Source organism: Vombatus ursinus, unplaced genomic scaffold (genome assembly GCF_900497805.2).
Source record: "Vombatus ursinus unplaced genomic scaffold, bare-nosed wombat genome assembly UNPS02014884.1, whole genome shotgun sequence".
NCBI classification, from domain to species: Eukaryota; Metazoa; Chordata; class Mammalia; order Diprotodontia; family Vombatidae; genus Vombatus; species Vombatus ursinus.
The window spans coordinates 3,438,646-3,461,040 of record NW_020954662.1 but is presented as its reverse complement, the minus strand read 5'-3'; the positions used below and the strand labels follow the sequence as shown (position 1 = coordinate 3,461,040).

At 46.5% G+C, this 22,395-nt stretch overlaps 1 protein-coding gene across 2 annotated transcripts in view; it reads right to left on the bottom strand.

Annotated features, from left to right (window-relative positions):
- Positions 1–20,541, bottom strand: part of ATP13A2 (ATPase cation transporting 13A2) — a 40,518-nt gene extending 19,977 nt beyond the window's left edge. Inside the window, exons 1-6 of one of the 2 annotated variants that reach the window (XM_027842772.1) lie at positions 20,469–20,541; positions 1,839–1,905; positions 1,455–1,622; positions 1,030–1,088; positions 661–787; positions 198–277 (exon numbers count right to left, since the gene is read on the bottom strand). In XM_027842772.1, coding sequence (XP_027698573.1) covers positions 198–277; positions 661–787; positions 1,030–1,088; positions 1,455–1,622; positions 1,839–1,905; positions 20,469–20,503 — 536 coding nt within the window. In that variant the 5' untranslated portion in view covers positions 20,504–20,541. The remainder of the gene's footprint in view (positions 1–197; positions 278–660; positions 788–1,029; positions 1,089–1,454; positions 1,623–1,838; positions 1,906–20,468) is intronic. The other variant, XM_027842773.1, reaches the window with a different exon arrangement.
- Positions 20,542–22,395: the final 1,854 nt, after the last annotated feature.

Below are 22,395 nucleotides of genomic sequence, written 5' to 3'. Positions count from 1 at the left end.
AGAGAAGTTTAGCAATCTGGCCAAAGTCATATAGCTGGGAAGCCAAGATTAAAACTCAGTTCTTCTCACTCCAATGCTCTTTCCCACTATAATCCAGGCCCCTCTACACAAGCTGTTTTACCCTGGGGCTCTCTCCCCTCCAGGCCCTTCATAGGAGGGGCCCTTAACCCTTCAACAGCTAGGGACTCTGGACTCACCTGACACGGCGGAAGGCCTGCTGAGCCTCAATCCATATGTATCGGACCCCTTCAAATACATAGTACCGAAGGATGTTCTGCTGGAGGAGGGAGGGATAAAAGCTATACCAGAGACCCCAGAGCAAGGGTGGGGAACCTGCAGCCTCAAGGCCACCTGTGGCCCTCTAGGTCCTCGGGTACAGCCTTTTGACTGAGTCCAAGTTTTACAGAACAAATCCTTTAATTAAGGGGATTTGTTCAGTGAAGTTTGGATTCAGTCAAAGAGCCACACTTGAGGACTTAGAGGGCCACAGGTGGCTCCGAGGCTGCAGGTTCCCCATCCCTGCCCCAGAAGAACAGGACTGAGGAGTGGGGTGGAGGGACTGGGTTCTGGGCAAAGGAGGAAGGAGGAAAACTGGCTTAAGCCAAACAGAGAGGGAGGCGAGGGGTGAGGGGAACTAGGACAGGAGAGGCCGATAATTACCTCCTCTTTTCTGTGTAGCCGGATGGTGTCCCTCCAGGCGTCCTCCTGGGAGACCCCCACTGCCATGTGGTTCCTTCCATCTTCCTCCAGCTTCCAATCCCATGGGCCTTCCTGGAGTTGGTTCAGGCTGCAGAGGGTGAAAAGTCCTGGTACCTCCTTCCCTTAGGAGGGGAATGGGGTGGAGAAGCGCTGGGAAGGCTGAAGCAGAAAGGGGCTGGGGCTTTTAGAAGGAGGGGGAGCCCTTATGGCTCATTCCAAAGTCATCCCAAACAGCCCCATGTTTGGGGGGAGGGGAGGAAGGCTCCTTTGTGGGGGGGGGGGATGTTCATAGAAGGGGATTAAGGGGGAAGGGACGTTCATTCTCCTCACCTGCCCTCACTGACAACCTCAGTTTGCACCTGGGTGGTGAAAAGTTGCCCAAACTGATCCTAGAATACAAAATCCTTGGTGGTGAGTGCTGGGATATACTCCCTCCCCACTGGATCTCCCCTCCCCACAGCCCTCCTGCCTTTGGCCGACACCTTCACCACCACCAGGGCCCTGTTCTCAGCCACTTGATTCCTCCATGGGGACACAACTTATTAATAAGAGTGCTAGAAATGTTGCCTTTTAGAGACTGATCTAGTCCAACATCTTTCATTTTACAGATGAGGAAACCAAGGCCCAGAGAATTGAAGTGTCTTTGCCCAAGGGTCACACACATATGCAGAAGAGAGGTTCAAGTCTACGTCCTCCCACGCCAAATCTCCCTCTTTCTGCCACACCAACTTCCAGTAAAACAGGAAGAGGCTTACCTTGATGATCAGCCAGTCAGCCTGCTCTAAAGGGCAGGAGGTGCACTTGGCCTTGACCTCGAGCTGGGGCTTCCAGTGGAAGATTAACAGCAAGATCCCAGAGGTCAGCAGGGCCCCCACATGGCACAGGCCAGTCCGCCACAGGCTTTGCTGGTAGCCGCTCACCTCCTGGGGGAGAAGGAGTTGGAAAAAGGGCTTCTTTGCCCCCATTCCTCGGGGTGCTCTGGTTATCTGGAGCAGGGGTAGAGGGCGAAGGAGAAGGCAGGCTCGGGGGTGAGGAGTCTGATTTGGGCCCCTTCCTGAACGTGACCAGTGAAGGAGATGGGGGCTAAGGAGGGCTCTCCGAGACCAAAGCCTTTGTTTCCCCAGCCCCCCAACACTCACCACACAGGCCTTGGTTGGACCCCGTGGCAAAGTTCCATAGTGGGGCAGGAGACTGTCCAGCCGCTGTCTGTGGATCAGAGAAGGAAACCCACCCATCGGTCTGATCTTTGGCCCCTCTTTTCCCCAAATTCCCAATCCTCCTGTGGCACCTTTCCCTTCCTGCTAACCCTCAGCAAGGCTGCTCTCCTGGTCCTCTCATACAGAAGTTATGCCCCCTTCACACCAGGTGTGTGTAGGGGAGTAGGGACAGGGGAGGGATGCTACACCTCCCTCCCTCTCTCCCTTATTTCTCTCTCTCTCTTTTTCTTTTTTTGAGGCAATCAGGATTAAATGACTTGCCCGGAGTCACCCAGCTAGTAAGTGTCTAAGGCTAGATTTGAACTCAGGTCCTCCTGACTCCAGGGTCAGTGCTCTATCCACTGCATCACCTAGCTGCCTCTCTCTCTTATTTCTCATGAAGATTCCAGGAATTTAACTTCCTCCCTCAATCCAAAGGATTAAGAGCTGAAAACACTTAGTCCAGACCTTTCATTTTACAAAAGAGGCAACTGAGGATCAAGAAATCAACAATCTTGTCTGAGATCAGAGTTAGGATTCAAACCCAGATCTTCTGACTTCAAATACAGTGCTCTTCTACTATCACACACCACCCAAGCCTCACCTGGAAACTTTTTTTTGGGGGGGTGGGGGTGGGGAATGGAGGGTATTCTAGGTTGCTAGCTTGTGCTCCAAAGCATGGTCCCTGAATTTCTCTGGCATACCCCACCCAACCTCTTCTCAGGTCAGCTCCTCCCACTGCCCATCCACAGCTTATGGGCTTAATTTTTCCTGAGCCAAGGCCTTCTTTCCTCCTACAAGTCCTTTCATGATACATATGTTCTCATGCATAATATGTTCCCAAGTCAGGACCATGAGGGTGGGGAGAAGGGAAAGAAATGTTACTAACAGTTGCTTTCCCTAGGTTGCCTTTCACATTCTTAGGAATCCCTTCGTCCCCTTCCCCCAAGCCAAATCACTGAATCCAGGAGCCAGAGACTTTCACAGCCCCTTCAGAGCAAGCCCAGGGCTCAAGCCACTAAGTGTGGCACCCTGGACTCTCAAGGCTGCTGACCTCTTCCATGATTCTATATTCACTTTCCTTTTCGAAGGTCAGAGCTGGGAGGGCCTTTGGAGCATAGAATGTTGGAGCTCACAGAGACCTTAAAACATCCAATGTCAAAACTGGGAGAGACCTCAGAGCATAGAATATTAGCAATGGAAAGGCCCTTAAGACCCAGATGGTCAGAGCTTAATGGAAAAGGGAGATCATTTCATCTAACTTCCTCATTTGACAGATGGGGAAACTGAGGCCCAGAGAAAGACAATTTGCTCAAGATACCCCAGTTAGCAAATAGCAGAGAGAGAACTAAAATCATTTTTTTCTGCCTTCCAGTCCAGGGATTTCTCTAACAACACGCTGCTTTTTCCTTCACTAAGAGGAGATAAGCCCAAGAACAAGAGACATCTTGGCTCTGGGAGCAGACACTGACCACCTTACCCACAGAATGCAGACTCCCATCAGCAAGGGGAGAATGGACAGGTGGGCAGACATGGATTCATAGTACAGTCACCATCACCAAGGGAAATCTACCTGCCCCCAAGTTTAACCTTCAAGGGTTTGACAGTCAAGAGCGTCTAGCCCCTGCACGACCTGGGTTGGCACATTTGTTAAAGGCTACGTCTTCCCTCTGTCTTCTTGGCATGAAAGCCCAGAGTCCCACTGCCTCACCTCAAATGGCCTGTGGACATCATGGGCATGACTGATTTCCTCAGGGGCAGTTACAGACACATGCCTTTGTTTGCCAGAACAACAACAAAGCCTGGGACGCAGTGATGATAGTGATGTGGTAGACACGTCTCCTCCTATCCTTTTTCCTTTTCCTTGATGGGCGAGTATTCCCCAGTGCATTGTATAATGCAAATAAACCTTGTTCTTAGATTAAAGATAGGAGTGATTGTCTCATTTCCTCAAAGTGCACAACTTGGTGACCACACCACAAGCCTCAGGAATCATGCTATTAGTCACAGGGAAGCCACTTGAGACAGTGGAGATGGCTCCATATAACCCAACCCTACTACCGGCAAACCAACTGGGACATCTGCTGCAAATGCCCAAGAGGGTCAAATCCTGCAGACATGGCTCCCCCCGCCCTGTCCCGCACCTGAGTTTTACACTCAACCGTAATAATCCCTGAGGGTGTAAAACGTTAGATGGTTTACAGACACATCCCTTCCAAACCCTTTCTCCACTTCTTCCATTCCTCCCAGACCTTCCTATTTCTATGGAGGGCACCATCACATTCTAGTTACCCGGGCTCAGAGCCTAAGAGATATCCTTGACTCCTCACCTTACACATCCCACACATCCCGTCAGTCATCAAAGCTCATCATTTTTCCCTCTGCAACATCTCTCACTGCTGTCCCCTTGTCTCCACTCACATGGCCGCCATCTTAGTTCAGGTGCTAGTACCCCTCAACAGGACTACTGTGAGAGCCTCCTAACTGGCCTCCCTGACTCTAGTCTCTCCTTTCCCCAAAGCAGCCAAAATCATTTTCTTAAAGCATTGGCTTAACTACATGAATTCTCTTCAATAATGAGACAATATTTGTAAAGATGAGGTGATGTTTGTGAAGCACTTAGCACAGTGCCTAGTCACACAGGGGTGGGGAACCTGTGGCCTTGAGGCCACATGTGGCCTTCTAGTTTCTTAAGTTTGGCCTTTTGACTGAATCCAATTGTTCTGTAAAATTTGGATTCAGTCAAAAGGCCACACTTAAGGACCTAGAAGGATTCAGTCAAAAGGCCACACTTAAGGACCTAGAAGGCCACATACGGCCTCAAAGCCATAAGTTCTCCACCCCTGGGCCCTAGTGCATAGTAGGGGCTACATAAATGCTTATTCTCTTCTCAATAACTGCAATGACTCCCTATTAATAACAACTAACATTTATGTAGTGCTTTAAGATCTGCAAAGCACTTAATAGATATTATCTCATTCAATCCTCACTACACCTTGGGAGATAAGTGCTATTATTATTATGCCCATTTTACAGATGAGGAAATTGAGGCTGAAATAAGTTAAGTGAAATACCCAAGGTCACACAGCCAAGTAAGTGTCTGAGACAGGATTTGAATTCAGGTCTTCCAGACTCTTACACTAAATCTATCTACTTTGCTCCCTAGCAACCTACCTCTAATACCAAACACCAACCCCACGGTTTAGCATTGAATTCCCTTCACAACCTGACTCGGACCCACCTTTCCAGCCTTATTATATATCACACCCCTTCACACACTTTATAGTCCAATCATATTGACCTTCTTGCTTTTCCTCACACGTACGACATTCCAAATTCCCATCTCCTATCACCACACCTTTGTATGGACTGGTCTCCATAAAAATTAAATTAATTTGGTAGGTCGGTGGTACAGTGGATAGAGCGCTGGGTCTGGAGTCAGGAAGACCCGAGTTCAAATCCAGTCTCAAGACCCTTCATATCTGTGTGAACCTGGGCAAATCACTTCATCTCTGCCTACTTCAGTTTCCTTATCTGTAAAATAGGGATAATAACAGCACCTTCCTCCTAGGGTTTTGTGAAGCTCAAAAGAGATAATAATTTGAAGCTTTTCACATAGTGCCTGCCACATAGCAGGTGCTACATAAATGTTAGCTGCTATTTTTACTATTTATTATTGTTAACTAAGATAATAATTGTAAAGCACTTAGCCCAGTGTGGAGCATATAGCAGGTGTTATATAAATGTTAGCTTTTTATACATAGCATATAGCATATACTTATTTATGTATGTACATGTTGTTTCCCCCTCTAGATTATAAGCTCCCTGAGGGCAGGGCTGTTTTATTTTTGTCTTTGTACCCTCAGTGTCTAGCACATTGCCTGGCACATAGTAGGTGTTTAATAAATGTTTACTGGTTAATATCTTCTGACATTTGATCCTCACAATAACAGCGTGGGTTGGGGTACTCCCCTTTTTTATATATAAGGAAACTGAGTTTCACAGTGGTGACAGTCTGCCTTGGTCAGAGTGCCATGTCACCCCAGAGTGGCCTGGTCAGAGCACGGGCCCAGTATTACAATCAGTTCCAGGCACCATGGGTTAAGAAGCTGGAGCATTCAGAGGAGGGCACCCAGCATGGTGAAGGGCCCGGGGCCCCAGTCATATAGAGGACCTGGGGTGTTCAGGCTGGAGAAGAGGACAATGAAGGACGCCACTGTGGGGACACAACCCCAAAGGACAGAGCCAGGAGCAAGGTGTGGAAGCTGTCAAGGGGTCACTTGAGGACAGACGTCAGGACAAACCGTAATGGCCTGCCTTAGTAGGAAGGAATGCCTGGCTCCCTCTCCTTGGAGGCCTTCCAGCAAAGGCTGGAAGTGAGGACTCTTCCTCCAATACTGGTTGGTCCTGAGACCCCTTCTAATTCTGTGACTATTCTTTTGTTTTGTTTTGTTTTGTTTTTTAGGCAATTGGGGTTAAGTGACTTGCCCAGGGTCACACAGCTAGTAAGTGTCAAGTGTTTGGTCTGAGGCCACATTTGAACTCAGCTCCTCCTGACTTCAGGGATTCTGTGACTATTCTAAGGTCACAAGGCGCTAAGGGTTAGGAAGGGGACCAGGTCCTCGTGTGGTGCAGTGTGGCCCAGTGGGGAGAGCTGCGTTTCTCTCTTAGGAACTGGGGCCTGAGCCTCAGAAGCCCCCTGAGGCAAGTCTGCCACCACTGGTCACCTCCACTTTGAAAGCAAATGCCAGGCGGTAAGCATGTTGGTTTTCTGCCAACTGCCTTCCCTCCCCCTGCCAACCTGGGCCCTGAACCCTCACCCTCCATCCCAAGGCCAGAAGACCCTAGAGTATATGTAGTAAAAAGAATGCTTGGGAGTCAGAAGATCTGGGTTCTATTACCATCTCTGCCACTTTCTGGCTGTGTGACCTTGGGCAAGTTAACTGATCTCTCTGGGCTGCAGTTTCTTCAATGGAGATGCTAGGGTAGATGTCTTCTAAGGTTCTCTAATACTCTGACATTCATAAGGAGGGGAGGGAACAAACATCTATAAAGTGCCTACAATGTACCAAGCACATTATAAATATTAGCTCTAGCACATTTGATCTCATAATTGAAGAACATGAGAAATTTCACTTAGAGGTTAGAGAAGACAAGAGCTGTTCTCTGCCCCCCACACCACCATCCTTTTTTTCTTATCTAAATTCCACAGGGCAGCTAGGAGGAGCAGTGGATAGAGCACCAGTCCTGAAGTAAGGAGGACCTGAGTTCAAATCTGGCCTCAGACCAAACAGTTGACACTTACTACCTGTGTGACCCTGGGCAAGTCACTTAACCCCAATTGCCTAAAAAAAACCAAAACAAAACAAAACAAAAAAACCAAATTCCCCCAACATCCTGAAATCTAATCTTTGGACCCCGGGTTAAGAACATCTGGACCAGGTGATATCTCAAGGTTCTTTCAAGATAATAGATTGTGGACACGGTCTATTATCCTCCATCTCATTCACCGCAGCAGCAGCAGTAGCATCTCCTCTCATCTGCCTGTCATCCCTGGTTGGCAGGGAAAAAGGAGGAGGAGGAGATGGGTCTGGGCCCTGGGCAGCCTCACCCCTTCTCCAAACAAAGCCTGGCCTGGCAGGATGGCAAACAAAGCTTGGAGACAGGGAGTGGGGGAGGGGCCCAGAGTTCAGAGGACACAAAAGGTGCCAGCTTTGATGCTGAGAAAATTAGCTTCTGGAGTCCTCCACCCCGCTCCTGGCCTCCAGCCCGACGACCTTCCCCACATTCTTCACTCAAGGGTCACAGTACAGAGGAATGCTTCAGGCTCTCCAAACTTCCCCCAGGGCAGGGACAAAGCAGAGGGTATAGGATCATAGACTTGGTGCCAGAAGGTCATCTAGCCCAATGCCCTCATTTTACAGTTGAGGAAACTGAGGTCCAGAGGGGGCGAATCCATATTTAAGGATCAATTGAAGGAACCAGGAATGTTTAGTCTGGAGAAGACCCGGGGGGCACAGGATAGCTACCTTCAAGTGTCTGCAGGGCTGTTATAGAGAACAGGGATGAGATTTGTTCTGTTTGACCTCAGAGGGCAGAACAAATAGTGTCAGGAGACAGATGCAGAGAGGCAAATTTGGCCTCCATGCCAGGAAGGACTTCCTAATGATGAGAACTATTCCAAAGTCCCGCTTCCTAGGAAGTCTTTGGGCAAAGGCTGGATACCTACTTGCTGGGAATTCTTTATTTTTTTTTTTCTTTTTAGGCAATCGAGGTTAAGTAACTTGCCCAGGGTAACACAGCTAGTGAGTATTATGTGTCTGAGGCCACATTTGAACTCAGGTCCTCCTGACTCCAAGGCTGGTGCTCTATCCACTGCACCACCTAACTGCCCCCTGGGGATTCTTTATGAGGCTATCAGCTGGCCTAGAATGCTCCTGGGGTCCCATCCAACACTGAAATTCTTCCAAAGGAAAAATTGACTCGGAGGGAAAGAATATGCCCTTTCAGGTCATACTCTCGATTGGCGACTGAGGTGGGATGAGGACGAGGGTCTCTACATTCCCAGGCTAGGGCTGTGGAGATGACTCCCCCCTGGGGTGGCTAAAGCCACATGTTTATGATGAACAGAGACCTTAGGGCTATTCCAGATGTTCGTAATGATACCCCAGAATTATAGCTCTTTCCACAGTTCTTTAAACTGAACAGCGCTTATCTTGGAGCAACAAGCCCTATTACGTTGCCATAAGGCCTGGCCAGCCTTAAGTTGCCTATTTTACAGATATCAATGACCCTCTAAGAGGCCAAGAGATTTCTCGAGGGAGACACAGCTAGTATCTGAGGCAAGAGGATTCTTAGTCAGGACTCTGGTACCCAGCCTCATCAGACCAATGTCCTTCTGGAGCCAAGACCACACTCAATAACTAATTGGATGACCTTCTCCAGGAGGGCACCTCAGACCCAGGTAATTTAATTGTCTGGGACTGTCAGGTCAAGGTGACCCAGTGAAAATCATCCTTCAGGACCCAGTGAAAATCCCACCCCTTTCATGAAGCCTTCCTTCCTCAAAGGAGAGAAGGACAAGTGGCCCTAAACAAAACTTGCCTTCAAGTACCTGGTGAGAGCCCTGTCAAGTGGAAGGGAAGGAGAAAGGAAGCATTTATTAAGCACCTACTATGAGCTAGGCACTGTGCTAAGGGCTTTTACAAATAATATCTTTTTTTTTTTTTGGTGAGACAATTGGGGTTAAGTGACTTGCCGAGGGTCATACAGCTGTCAAGTGTCAAGTGTCTGGTCTGAGGCCGGATTTGAATTCAGGTCCTCCTGACTCCAGGCCCAGTGCTCTATCTACTGTGCCACCTAGCTCCCCAATAGTATCTCCTTTGATCCTAACAATAACCCTGAACATTAGGTGCTATTATCATCCTCATTTTACAGATGAGGAAACTGAGGCAAACAGGTTAAATGACTTGCTCAGGATCACACAGCTAGCAAGTGTCCAAGGCCCTCCCAAACTACCCTTATTTAACTACTTTGTAATATCTATATCTATATCTATATCTATATATCTATATATGTTTATAACTACTTTGTAATACATATATGTTTATATCTGTCCCTGTCTCCCCACTGGAATGTAATCTCCTGGGTAGTAGAGATTGTTTCTTTCTTTGTTTTGTATCTCTTTGTAACTCACTCAGTCTCTAGCACATAGTAGGTGCTTAAGATAAAATGGCTGTGGATTGACTGCCTGGGGTTCTTCCACAGATCTAATCCCTAAACTGTCAGGCTACAACCCAAACCCAACCCACCCCCATCAGTAGCCCTGTGAGTATCAAAGGATCCAGTTGGGTTTCTCTGGGCTCTAAAGTTGCACTCAGATGGCCCCTCCCAACCCTGGGGCTCTGAGAATGCCAAGCTGGAGGGACGCTCTTCCGCTGAGCCGGGCAACAGGGCCCCTTTTCACACAGTGCCAAGGGAACCAGGGAAATAGGCATGTTACCTAGGAGAGGCAGAGGATGCCAACCACGATTGCCTAAAAGTCCTTCCCCCTGGCCCCTTCAGCATTTGTGGGGAGGAAGAGACAACAGCTTCCCTTCCCCCCATCACAGACTGAAAGTTGGCAGGGACCTTAGGGCCATCTAGTTTAACCCGCTCAGGAAAGGAATCCCCAATCTAACATGCCCAGCAAGTGAGTCTCTTTAAGACATCCAAGAAGGGGGAGCCCACCACCTCTTGAGAAATGCCATTCTACTTTGGGACAGCTTTCGTTACTAGGAAGATTTTTCGAACACCCAGCCTCAATCTGTCTCTTTGCACCTTCTACTCATCACTCCAGGACCCTACCCCGGGAGCCAAACAGAACAAGTCTTCTCCCTTCCCACATGGCAGCCCTTTAAATACTTGAACCAGTCATCCTGTCTGCCTAAGTCTTCTCATCTCCAGGTTAAACATTCCTAATTTCTTCCACTGTTTCCCAAAAGACATGGACCCAAGGCCCTCCACCATCCTGGCTGCCAGCTTATCAATGATCTTCCTAAACTGTGGCACCCAGAACTGACCACAGGAACACAGATGAGGTGTGAGGAGAGTAGAGTCCAGTGGGACCAGCACCTCCAATTTCTAGAAGCTGTACCTCCCTTCATGGAGCCCAGGGTTGCACCAGCTATTGTGACCGCTACATCACACTGAGCTAATCTACTAAATCCCCCAGAAGGATGACTGTCTTACATATACCTTCCCACTGGCCGACTTTTTATTTGGACCCAGATGAAGACTACTTTACATTGATCTCTACTGCTTTTTTCCTTTATTAGATTCAGCCAAATGCTCTCAAGCTTGTCAAGATTTTTTTTTTTGGGGTTCCTCCCAGGTCTGTGTCATATTTAGATTTGATGAATCTGCCGTCTTTGACTTTATCCAAGTCGTTGATTTAAAAAAAATGCTAGACAGCTCAGGGCTAAGCACAGATCTCTGGAGCACTCCACTGGAGACCTCCTGCCACACCAACCTAACCATTTCTGAACCCATCTAATCCACATCTCACCATCTTCTCCACAAGAACAGTATGAACTACTGTATTTTTTAAAAATATATTCACATCTAGGTAAACCATATCCACATCATTCCCCTCTCAACTATCAATTTAATAACCCTGGAAAAAAAAAAGAAGTCAGTCTGGCCCAACCTGTTCTTGATGAAGCCACGCTGGCTCTTTCTAGCCACCGTTTGCTTCTCTTTTCAACTGTCTGCCATCTCTTCCTTTCACGATCCCTTTGAGAGTTTTCCAGGAATCAAAGTCAAACTCACTGAAGAATAATTTACAGACTCTGATCACTTCCCTTCTTTGAAAATTGGGGCAACATTTACCCTTCTCTAATCCTTGGGTTCTTGTTCCTGTTTCTATAAGCTCTCAAACAGCCCTTGCCCTGACTCAGCAATCTCATCGGTCAGTTCATTTGGTACACAGGGTGTAGGGCCCTGGGCCTGGTGACTTCAGTTCATCACAGGCAGCTATAAGGCTCTCATTTATGTTGGGCATCAAGATTCTCATTCCTGGTCTGTCATTTTCCAATACCAAAGTCATTCCTTCTCCTTTGCAGAGAAAATGAAATCGAGTCGTTCTGCCTTCTTTCTGTTGTCAGTTACCATGGTGGACTTTCCCCCTCCTTCCCATCCCTCAGCCTGGTTCTGTTCACCCCCTATAGAAATTCAGTGGATGCTTGTGCTCCGTACATATAAAACAACAGTGGTTTGAGAAAGCATCCTGTCTTCCCCATCAGACTGGGGGCTACCTGAGGACAGGGACTGTCTCCCTCATTCCATCAGCCTCTGGGGCTTGCTGATGACATGGCCAGTGTCTCTCCCACCAATCTGGCCTTTAGATGTGTGGCTTGCTAAGGGCAGGGGCTGTCTTTTTCCCCTAGAAGAACTGGAGTAGGGGGGTATCCCTGAGGGCAGGGACTCTTTCCTCTATCCATACCCTGAGGACTGAGGCAATCTCTCTTCCCAATCAGTCGGCTGATTTTTCTCTGGAGATAAGGCCCCTTTCTCTTCTGCCCCAAAACACAGCTATTAGGACCCTTCTGGGCACACTTATGGCTGAGATATGGACTCAACCCTGTAGGCAGACCTCCTGAGGCCATCTACTTACCTTAGGATTCAGAACTAAACTAGTTTTGACTAGTTGTGAAAAACAGAGAACCTAGATTATAGCAAGAGTACCCACTTAGGGAAACTCTTTACAATTTATAAAAAGTACTTTCAACCAGCTTGTGAGGGAGATGAAACTCAGAAGGGAGAAATGGCTCATCCTGCCTTTTTACCATTCCTGTCTCTCTTGCTAGTATTTTTATCCCTGATCCCCCTGCCTAGAGACTGCACGTCTACTTGGGAGAACAGAGAGGAGGCCAGTTTGACTGAAATAGAGAGCTTATGAAATGTCTCCATCGGGGGGTGAGGTCCTGGACTCCAGAGCCATGGAGGATCCCTCTCTGAAGGCCTACATCTGCAATCCCCACCCACTCTGCCAGCTCTCTTCTTCCTCCCCCTGAATGTGTGCACCTGCCTGCACGCGCGCACGAATGTGTGTGTGTGTGTGTGTGTGTGTGTGTGTGTGTTGGGGAGGAATGGAGGTGGGGGATTAGAATACATTCCTGCTGTCATTATCCAAAGCATGATAAAATGTATTGAAAGAAGGGCAGCCAGGTGGTGCAGTGGATAGAGGACCGGCCTTGGAGTCAGGAGGACCTGAGTTCAAATCCAGCCTCGGACACTTAACACTCACTAGCTTTGTGACTCTGGGCAAGTCACTTAACCCCAATTGCCTCACCCCCCCCAAAAAAATGTCTTGAAAGGATCCTGAAAAGTGCAAGGTGGAATTTTAGAAACCATAAAAAGTACAAATGAAATGTGAAAGGTTACTGTTAATGAAGCTTTTTTTTAAAAATCCATAATAGTCATGTTGTGAAAGAAAACAGATTAAAAAGAAACTCAAGAAAAATAAAGTGAAAAAAACAAAAACAAAAGTTGCTTCAATCTGTATTCAGACACCACCTAATGATGCTTAAATAAAAATTATTGATTGATGAGTAAAGTGATTTAATGTAATTATTAATTCATTATTTATTGGATGATTTAGTACTCACTGATTAATTATTAAATACATTAAATAATTGATTTTAAATGTAAAGATTATTGATTAATAAATTGATTTAATTCTCGATTAATTTATTATTTTTGGATGATTTTATTATTTAATTATTGATTAATTATTAAATATACTAAGTGATTAAATAAACACCCCCCCCATAGACACACTCTGTCAAACTTGCCTATTTCAGTCAAAGGCACCGCCATCCTTCTAATCAGCCAGGTATGTAAGTAACCCTATCTCACCCCACATACACAATCAGTTGCCAAACCCTAATGGTTTCTACGCTCAAATCTCGTATCAGACTCCCTTCTCTCTACTCATATAGCTAATGCCTTGGTTCAGGTCCTTATCACCTCTTGCGTGGACTACTGCAATAGCCTCCCAAGGATCTCTTAACTCACATTTCTCCCCCTCGCCAATCCAATCTCCACTCGACTGCCAAAGTACAGAACTAATCACGTCACTCACCTACTCAATAAACTCCCGTTCTTCCTTATTGCCCGAAGTATAAAATGTAAGCTCTTCTGTTTAGCTTTTAAAACCCTTTACAACCTAATCCCAATCTACACACACACACACACACACACACACACACACACAGAGTCCATGCTTTTGTGCTGGCCATCCCTCGTGCCTAGAATGCATTCCCTCTATACTTCTGCCTCAGTATCCCTCTCTTCTTTCAAGATGCTTCCAGGTGAAATCTTTCCAGACCCGACCCCCAACTACTTTGTATTTAACTACTTTGTACTTATTCTCTTTTATCTTCACTCCCAGCCCTGCCAACTTGCAGCCCCATCTCTCCTTTAGCAGAACCCCAGTGCCCACCCCGGGACACCAGGTTCTGATAGGGGCAATCTTTTACCTTAGTTTGCTTGGAAGCAAGCACCCAAGGCCACTTCCCAGACATCTCAGCCCCATGTTCTGGTCTGTCTGTGTCACCCCTACACTTGCCCGCTTTATGTGCTGTATTCTCTGGCTGTAGTGTAAGCTTCTTGAGGGCAGGCACTGTCATGACTACAAATATTTGTATCCCCAGAATGCAGCAGAGCACCTGGCACACAGTAAGTGCTTAATAAATTTCTATCTATAAAGGAATGAGCATTGGCAAAGAGGAAACAAAACTACCACTTTTTGCAGATAATGATGGTTGACTTAGAGAACCCTAGAGAGTCAACCAAAAAAATTAATTTAAATAATAATTTCAGCAAAGTTGCAGGATGTAAAATAAATCCACATAAATCATCTGTACTTCTGTATATCACCCACAAAATCTAGCAGGAAGAGAAAGAAAAATTCAATTGGAAATAACTACAGATGGCATAAAATACTTGGGAATCTACCTGCCAAGTCACACCTAGGAACTTTGTTGTTTAGTCACGTCCAACTCTTCATGACCCCATTTGGGGTTTTCTTAGCAAAGATACTGGAGCCGTTGATCATTTCCTTCTTCAGCTCATTTTGCAGATGAGGAAACTGAGGTAAACAGGGTTAAGTGACCCTGCCCAGGGTCACACAGCTAGTAAGTGTCTGAGGCCAGATTTGAACTTAGGTCCTCCTGACTCCAGGGTGGCACCCTATCTGCTGTACTACAGAAATGTGTTAATCATGCTGCAGCTAACCTAGAAAAATCTTATAAATTTGGCTACTTTTTTCAAATCTCAAAAGTAATTTTAGAAGAGGACCATATCCATTTTTCCTGTATAACAATTTTTTCTTCAATATTTTGATCTATAAGGATACAGAAACTTAAGGAATACTTCTTTTAAGTTGAAGTTATAAATATTACCACACTGGACCTCACTCTAAAGAGGTGCTATAGATAGATTCCTTTTTCTGTTTTTGTTTTTAAACATAAGGCATGGTTTCCTTTGCGGAAATTTTTATTTTTTATTTTGACTCTTTTACACTTCTGAAAATTAAAAAAAGACAGTATTTCCTAAATTAATTCACTTATCCAGTGCATACCAACCAAACCACCATAGGATTACTTTACAGAGCTAGAAAAAACAGTAACAAAATTCATCTGGAGCAACATAAGGTCAAGAATAAGAAGGGAACCAATGAAAACAAAAATTGGGAAGGAAGGGAACCTCGTAGTACCAGATCTCAGACGATACTACAAAGCCGTAATCATCAAACCAATTTGGTACTGAGTAAGAAACTGAGAGACTGACAGTGAAACAGATGAGGTACACAATATGCAGAAACAAATGAGCATAGTAGCATAGTATTTGATAAAGTCAAGGATTGGGGCAGCTAGGTGGCGCAGTGAATAGAGCTTTGGCCTTGGAGTCAGGAGGACCTGAGTTCAAATCCAGCCTCAGACACTTAACACTTACTAGCTGTGTGACTCTGGGCAAGTCACTTAACCCCGATCACCTCACCAAAAAGCAAATAAATAAATAAATAAATAAATAATCACTGGGAAAACCAGAAAGCTGTCTGCCCAAACCTACCAGGGGTAGGGAACCTGCAGCCTGGAGCGCACATATGGCCTTCTAGGTCCTTGGGTGCAGCCTTTTGACTGAGTCCAAGTTTTACAGAACAAATCCTTTTGTTAAGGGGATTTGTTCTGGGAAGTCTGGATTCAGTCAAAGGGCAGCACTTGAGGACCCAGCGGGCTACACGTGGCCTCGAGGCCACAAGTTCCCCATCCCAGGTACAGACCAAGATCTCACACCGTATGTACAAGATAAGCTCAAAACAAGAACACGATTTAAATATAAAGGGTGACATCATAAGCAAATTAAGGAAACATGGAGGAAATTATAGGAGGAGAGTTCATGATCAAATAAGGGATGGGGAAGTTCAGTGGAGACAAAATGAACAATTTCGATTAAATCAAATTGAAAAGTTTTTGTACAAACAAAACCATGCAGCTAACATTAGAAGACAAGAAGGCAACTGGTAGGAAAAAACATTGCAGTAAGTTTCTCTGATAAAGGCCTCATGTCTCAAATATATAGAGAATATACCCAAATTTATAAAAATAAGAGCCATCCTCCAACTGATAAATGGTCAAAGGATATGAACTGTTAGTTTTTAGAGGAAGAAATAAAATTGGGGAATGGTGGAACAAGTGCATATGAATATGACGGAATATTATCGTCCTGTAAGAAATGATGAAGGGGATCTTTTCAGAAAAGTCTGGGAAGACTCGCACGAACTGATGCAAAGTAAAGTGAGCAAATCAGGAGAACAATTTACACAGCATTAGCAATACTGTAACAATAATCCACGTTGAAAGACTTAGTAACTAATCAACGGAATGACCAACCACAGTTCCAGAGGACTCATGAGGAATCATGTGAGACAGAGAAGTGTTGAGCTCAGACTGTAGATTGAAGCATGTTTTCTTCTCTTTTTTTTCTTTATTTTTGGACATGGCTAATGTGGCAATTTATTTTGCATAACCAAACATATTTGTGACAGGTTTTTCTTGCTTTCTCAGTGGGCTGAGGAGAGAAAGAATTCAAAACCGAAAATAAAATAACACTGAATTTTTAAAAAATGCTCTTTCTATCTACTTATGTAGGTATTTGTGATCTCCCCACATTAACTCCTTTCCAGTTGGGATTGTTTCCTTCTTTGTATCTCCATCACACAGAAGTGCCTGGCACATAGTAAGTACTTTTAAAATGCTTGTTGGTTGCATAAAAATATTAATATGATGATTCTAGGTTCCTGACACACAGTAAGTACTTAGCAAATGCATATTTTTATTATTATTTTGTGGAAGCAATTGGGGTCAAGTGACTTGCTGAAGGTCACCTGCTAGTGTCTGAGGTTGGATTTGAGCTCAGGTCCTCCTGACTCTAATTCGGGTTACTCTCTACCGCACCACCTTGCTGCCCCATATTAATTATTTAATATTACCTGGATGCTGCCCAGGACACATTCCCTACCTAGAGATCAGCACATTTATGCATGAGCTCCTATCACCTCTAGGATCAAAGACAAACCCTTCTTTGGTATTTATAGTCTTTCCCAATCTGGTGTCAGCCTACTTTTCTGGGCCTATTATATGCACTGCCGTTCACACACTCTACAGTATAGCCAAACTGTCCTCCTCACTGTTCCTCACACATGACATTACATCTACCACCTCCATACCTTTGCACTGGCTGTTTCCATGCCTGGAATGCCCTCCCTCCTCAACTAGGTCACTGAGAATCCCTAGTTTCTTTCAAAGTTCTGCTCCAATTCCTGATCCTCTAAGGATGAAGGCTTCCCTCCCAAAGAACCTTTTTAAAACCTGTGTGTGTGTGTATGTGTGTGTGTACTTGTACAAGTATGTGTTGTTTCCCCTTGATAGAATGTAAGCTCCTTGAGGCACACATCACTGAGGCTGGCACACAGCTATGATCTCAAAGACAGTGGGCTGTGGCCAGGAAAGGGTTCCTCCTCACACAGAAATAAGGGAGCTCCAAAGATGAGAAGGGAGGCAGTCTTTCTCTTTATGGAGCTCCCATTTCTCTTTGACTCATTCTCAGGGCTTTAGTGTTCCCTGTCCCCCCTATAAAATGAGAAGATTCTATTAGATGGCCTCGATTTCCCCCATTATAAAATGAAAAGATTAGATGGCCTCTAAGAGTCTCAGTTTCCCCAACAATAAAATGGGATGATTCCACCTCTCAGGTGGAAGCCTCTAAGGGCCCCTGCTTCCCCCAAAATAAAATGAGAGAATTAGATTAGATGCTCTCTCAGGTAGAGGACAGCTGGGATGGGTGAAGTCATTTAGAAAAGGGATTAGATTAACGGAAGTCAGGACACAGACTGTGAAAAGAAATGGTGGAGACTGAAACACATTCGTAATAATAGCTAGCATTGACATCGTGCTTTAAGGTTTGAAATGCATTTTGCAAATAGTATCACACTTGATCCTCACAACAATCCTGGGAGGTAGGCTCTATTATTACAGATAAGGACACTGAGGCAAACAAAGGTTATGTGACTTGCCCAGAGTCCCACAGTTTCTAAGTGTCTGAGGTGGGATTTGAACTCAAATCTTCCTGACCCCAGGAAGCCCATCCAGCATCACAGATTATAAATTTAGCATCTAGTACTGAATACCTAGTGGCCAGAATTCCACCTCAGCAGCTCATTTTCCTTCACGGACTGATAAGGTCCCACACTTCAACTATTGACTTCAAAAGATCTCTGAGAACTCAACCAAATTGTCCTGGAAATACACTATCACCACAGATCGAACTGCTGCCCACAACTGCCAGGATGGAACACTGATTCATAAAAACACAGGAGCAATGTTTTTATTCAATGTCGCTATCCCAGATACTCATAATCTCCAAGCTCCCTTAGAGAACGGCTGAGATGTCAGGCGGTGGTCCCATCTGCTGCCCTGAGAGTTGTACTGAGGATGCTTGCAGGGAGCCTAAGGAGAGTGACCTTCCAGAGTTACTGGGAGAGTGAGCCAGCCCCAGAGTTAAGTTAAGTGGCTTCACCCCTGTAAGACCCAGGCAACCCGGGAAGGTGGAAAGCTGCAGAGCAGGCTTGGGTTTCATGATCTGGAATTTCCTGCCCCAGTGAAATCACAGGTCCGGTCCAAAAAATAATGACTCACACTTCCCTAGCCTTCACGTGCATTATCTTATCTTGTGCATTTTCATTGGCTATTTTCATCCTCTTTTTACAGATGGGGGCTTTAACAAAGGGAAGAATGTCAGAGTCAAAGCTATTCCGGAACCTCTCCATTTCCTACTCTCTCCTCCCTGCCTTCTTGATGACCTGGCTCAGGTCCAGGCTCTGGACACTCTGCCCTTTCACCTTTCAGTCAGGACTCACTGCCAGGATTCTGAAAACCCTTGCATCAGGCAGGAAGGGATTACCCTGGAAGGCCAGTGGAGCCCATTTCCAGGGAGAACCTGATGGAATGGGAGGGCACACACTGTTCTTGGGAGCACAAACCCAAACAAAGGAACAGTGCCTGGGGAGCCTGGGTCCTCACACAAGGCCACATGGTCCAGCCTCCTGGAGAATCTGCTGATGGGGCGGATGACTGAACCTCCCGGACACAGCATTAGTCCCTTGGCAGGGAACGTCTCTGGACACACACTGCTATGGAGCTGGTTGGGGGAAGGGGACATAGCCTTTGGTTCTCCTAGTCAGTTCAGAGGTGGGAAGAAGAGCAGACGAGAGTGATTAAGAGAACAGGCGTCGGCCTCTTTTACAACAGGTGGGATTTCACTTAGACCCAAGGAAAGTACAATGGACAGGAAGGGGCTTTCAATTCTAGAACAGGAAGCTGGTGGAAGGTGTGGACTCTGTCTCTGGGTCGTTTTTCCTGTGTGTCTCAGAGACTTCACAGAAAAGATCTGCTGGGTCTCTCCCTGGCCCCCGGTAATACTAGTGGCCCAGGGGGCCTAGCATCCCGGACTGCTTGGCCACCCACTCCCAGTACACAAAGCTTAGACGGGATGAAGGAAAGAAAATGGCTCTGATCTTCAAAGGAAGTCGTGGGGGAGGGGGGGGTCTCTGATCCAGCGATGCCACACATCTGACTACATGGGCAGGACATAGAGGTGAAAGGCTAAACTGGGTTTTCCTCCAGCCATGAGCCCCACACCTGACTGAACACCCTTGTGGGAGATACTGGGATGGGGGAGGGAGAAGAAAGCTGACAAGTCTCTGAGGCTGAGTGCCTGGATTTCAGGGCATCACCCCTCTGGAAGCTCTTACAAGCTAAAAGGGCAGGCCTGGGTTAATTATACTTTCTGGGAAAGGCCAAGAGAATAAGGCTCAGGTTGATTTGCGTAACCTCTTCAGGCCTGCCCCTTGTATGGACAGAGCCCAGCTGGTCTAGCTCCTAGTCTGGATATAGGATTTAGCTTGGAGAAAGTAACAAGAATTAACCATACCATATTCATTATCTGCAATAGTATCGTCCATAGGTTTGCTTGTTCAGGTGTTTAAATATCGTCTTCCCTATTAAACTGAATTCCTTGAGAACGGGACCGTCTTTTTCCTTTCTTTGTATCTCCAGTGCTTCCCAGGGTGCCGGGTGCATAGCCAGGAATTAATAAATGCTTACTGACTGACAGCTCTTTGCCGTGCCAACTTCCTTACCTTATGAATGGGGCCAAGAGGACATTCCCTTCTCGGAGTGCTTTGGGATCCTCCTTTGGGACACAAGCCCCCCATCCTCTCCCCCAAATTCAATCTTGGCTCCCAAAGATGGACGGATACACTCAACATGAACAGGCCCCCCAGTACGGCTCTGGCTCTGCCCTGGCCCCGCGCTTGGAGATGCTCAGTTTTTCTAGGGCATTCGTCTTCTCCTCATTAGGCCCCGCCCCGAAGTGTACCCCCACTCCACCCCGGGGTGTCAGGAGGATGCATTAAGACCCCTCCTCCGGGAGGGGGAAGGTGGGGATGAGGGCTGGTTCGCCCCTGCTCACCTGCGCGAGTCCCGCTGGCTCCAGCCGCTGCCCATCGCCCCAGAGCCCAGCCGCCCCCGCCAAGCCGCGCAGAGGCCCGGGGCGATGATGCAGCCGCCGCTACCCTCGCTGCTGCTGCCGCCGCCGCCGCATCTGCAACCCCAGCGCCCAACCGGCAGAGGTATGGTCCGGTCTGGTCCCAAGGATCCTCCACGTCTTCCCCAGCGGCCGGCCGCGGGAGCTGCTGGGAGTTGTAGTTCTGTCCCGAGCCACCGAGCCAGGCGGGGAGATGCAAGCGCAGCACAAACACAGGCACACCTCCAGCCACCCGGAGAGGCTATCGCAGAGCCTGAGGTCACACCCAAAGCAAAAACTCACAGAGAACAGAGGCGCAACGCAACACACATAGCGGAATAGACAGCCCACTGACACAAAAGACGACATACCAACCGCAACACAGAAGTTCAGAAGTGCAACACAACACACATGACAAAAGACAACGCACAAAATACCAGCACAGCACACAAAGGAGCAACACACCACTCATGACGCACACATGGTGCACTGGAAAGAGTGCTGGATTGAGAGTCAGAGAACCTAGGTTCCACTCCAGATTTTGCCACTAAATTTAGGATTCTAGAGTTGGAAGGAAGTTTAAAGGTCCTGGACTACAACATCCCACCCTTTTACCAAGGAGAAAACTGAGACTGTGAGAGGTTAAGTGATTTGCCCAAGGTCACACAGATAGTAATTGTCTGGGGTAGAATTTGAACTCAGGTCTTCCTGACTCCCAGCCCAGTGCTCTATTCACTTTGTCACATACTTCTAGTAGCTCTGTGTGTGTGTGTGTGTGTGTGTGCGTGTGACAGAGAGAGAGAGAGAGAGAGCGCGCATAGGCAAGTTCACTTCAATGCTCTACCTCAGTTTCCTCTTTGGTAAAATGAAGAGGTTGGCCTAGATAACTACTAAATTACAATCCTGAGACATCAGTCAGTCAGTCAACAAGTATTTAAGCACTTATTGTGTGCCAGGCATGGTACTGAGCTCTGGGGATACAAAGAAAAGCAAAAGACAGTTCTCACTCTCAAAAGACCAGAGCCACAACATCTGGAGATACAGTAATCTTCTCTTTTCCCTCCATACAACACATACCCTTATCTGTGGGTGCTCTGCCCAAAGAAATTTAAATTTTGATCATTGAAACCTCCCAAGATATCTTGGGGTTTATGGGCTAGATTTCTTTTTTAAGAACCCAAATCCCTCTTGCTCTCATTGATTGGCCAGCAATAGGCCCAACCCAAGCCTCATTTGGTCACTGTTTAGGTTCTGATGGTTCAGAGTGAGTGTAAATAGCAATTGTTTTGTTTTGGCCAGAAACTCTGAGGGTCTTCCCCTCCCAGACTGATTTTTTTTTTTTTGACTAGGTTAAAGAGGCCATTCTTTGCCTTATTTCTTACTTAGCCTTAACCACTGAATGAGTGTTACTTCAAACAAACTGAGACCTGGGAAAGATCTTAGCTTAAAAAGGCTAAGGTCTCCCACTGCATCGGGGGCCATGGCCAGTCATCCTGATCTATATCTGGCCACTGGACCCAGATGACTCCAGAGGAGAAAGTGAGGCTGGTGACTTTGCACAGCCCTCCCTCACTTAAATCCAATTCACTTGCAAGTCATGACATCACCTTCCTGATGCCACAGTCCTCTTCGAGAATGAAGGACAAAGCACCACCACCACAACAAATTTAACATGTCTTTATTTATTTTTTTTTAAGGCAGTTGGGGTTAAGTGACTTGCCCAGGGTCACACAGCTAGTAAGTGTCAAGTGCTTGGTATGAGGCCGGATTTGAATTCAGGTCCTCCTGACTTCAGGGCCGCTACTCTATTTACTGTGCCACCTAGCTGTCCCAAATTTAACATGTCTAAAATTGAACTCATCTTCCCACCCCC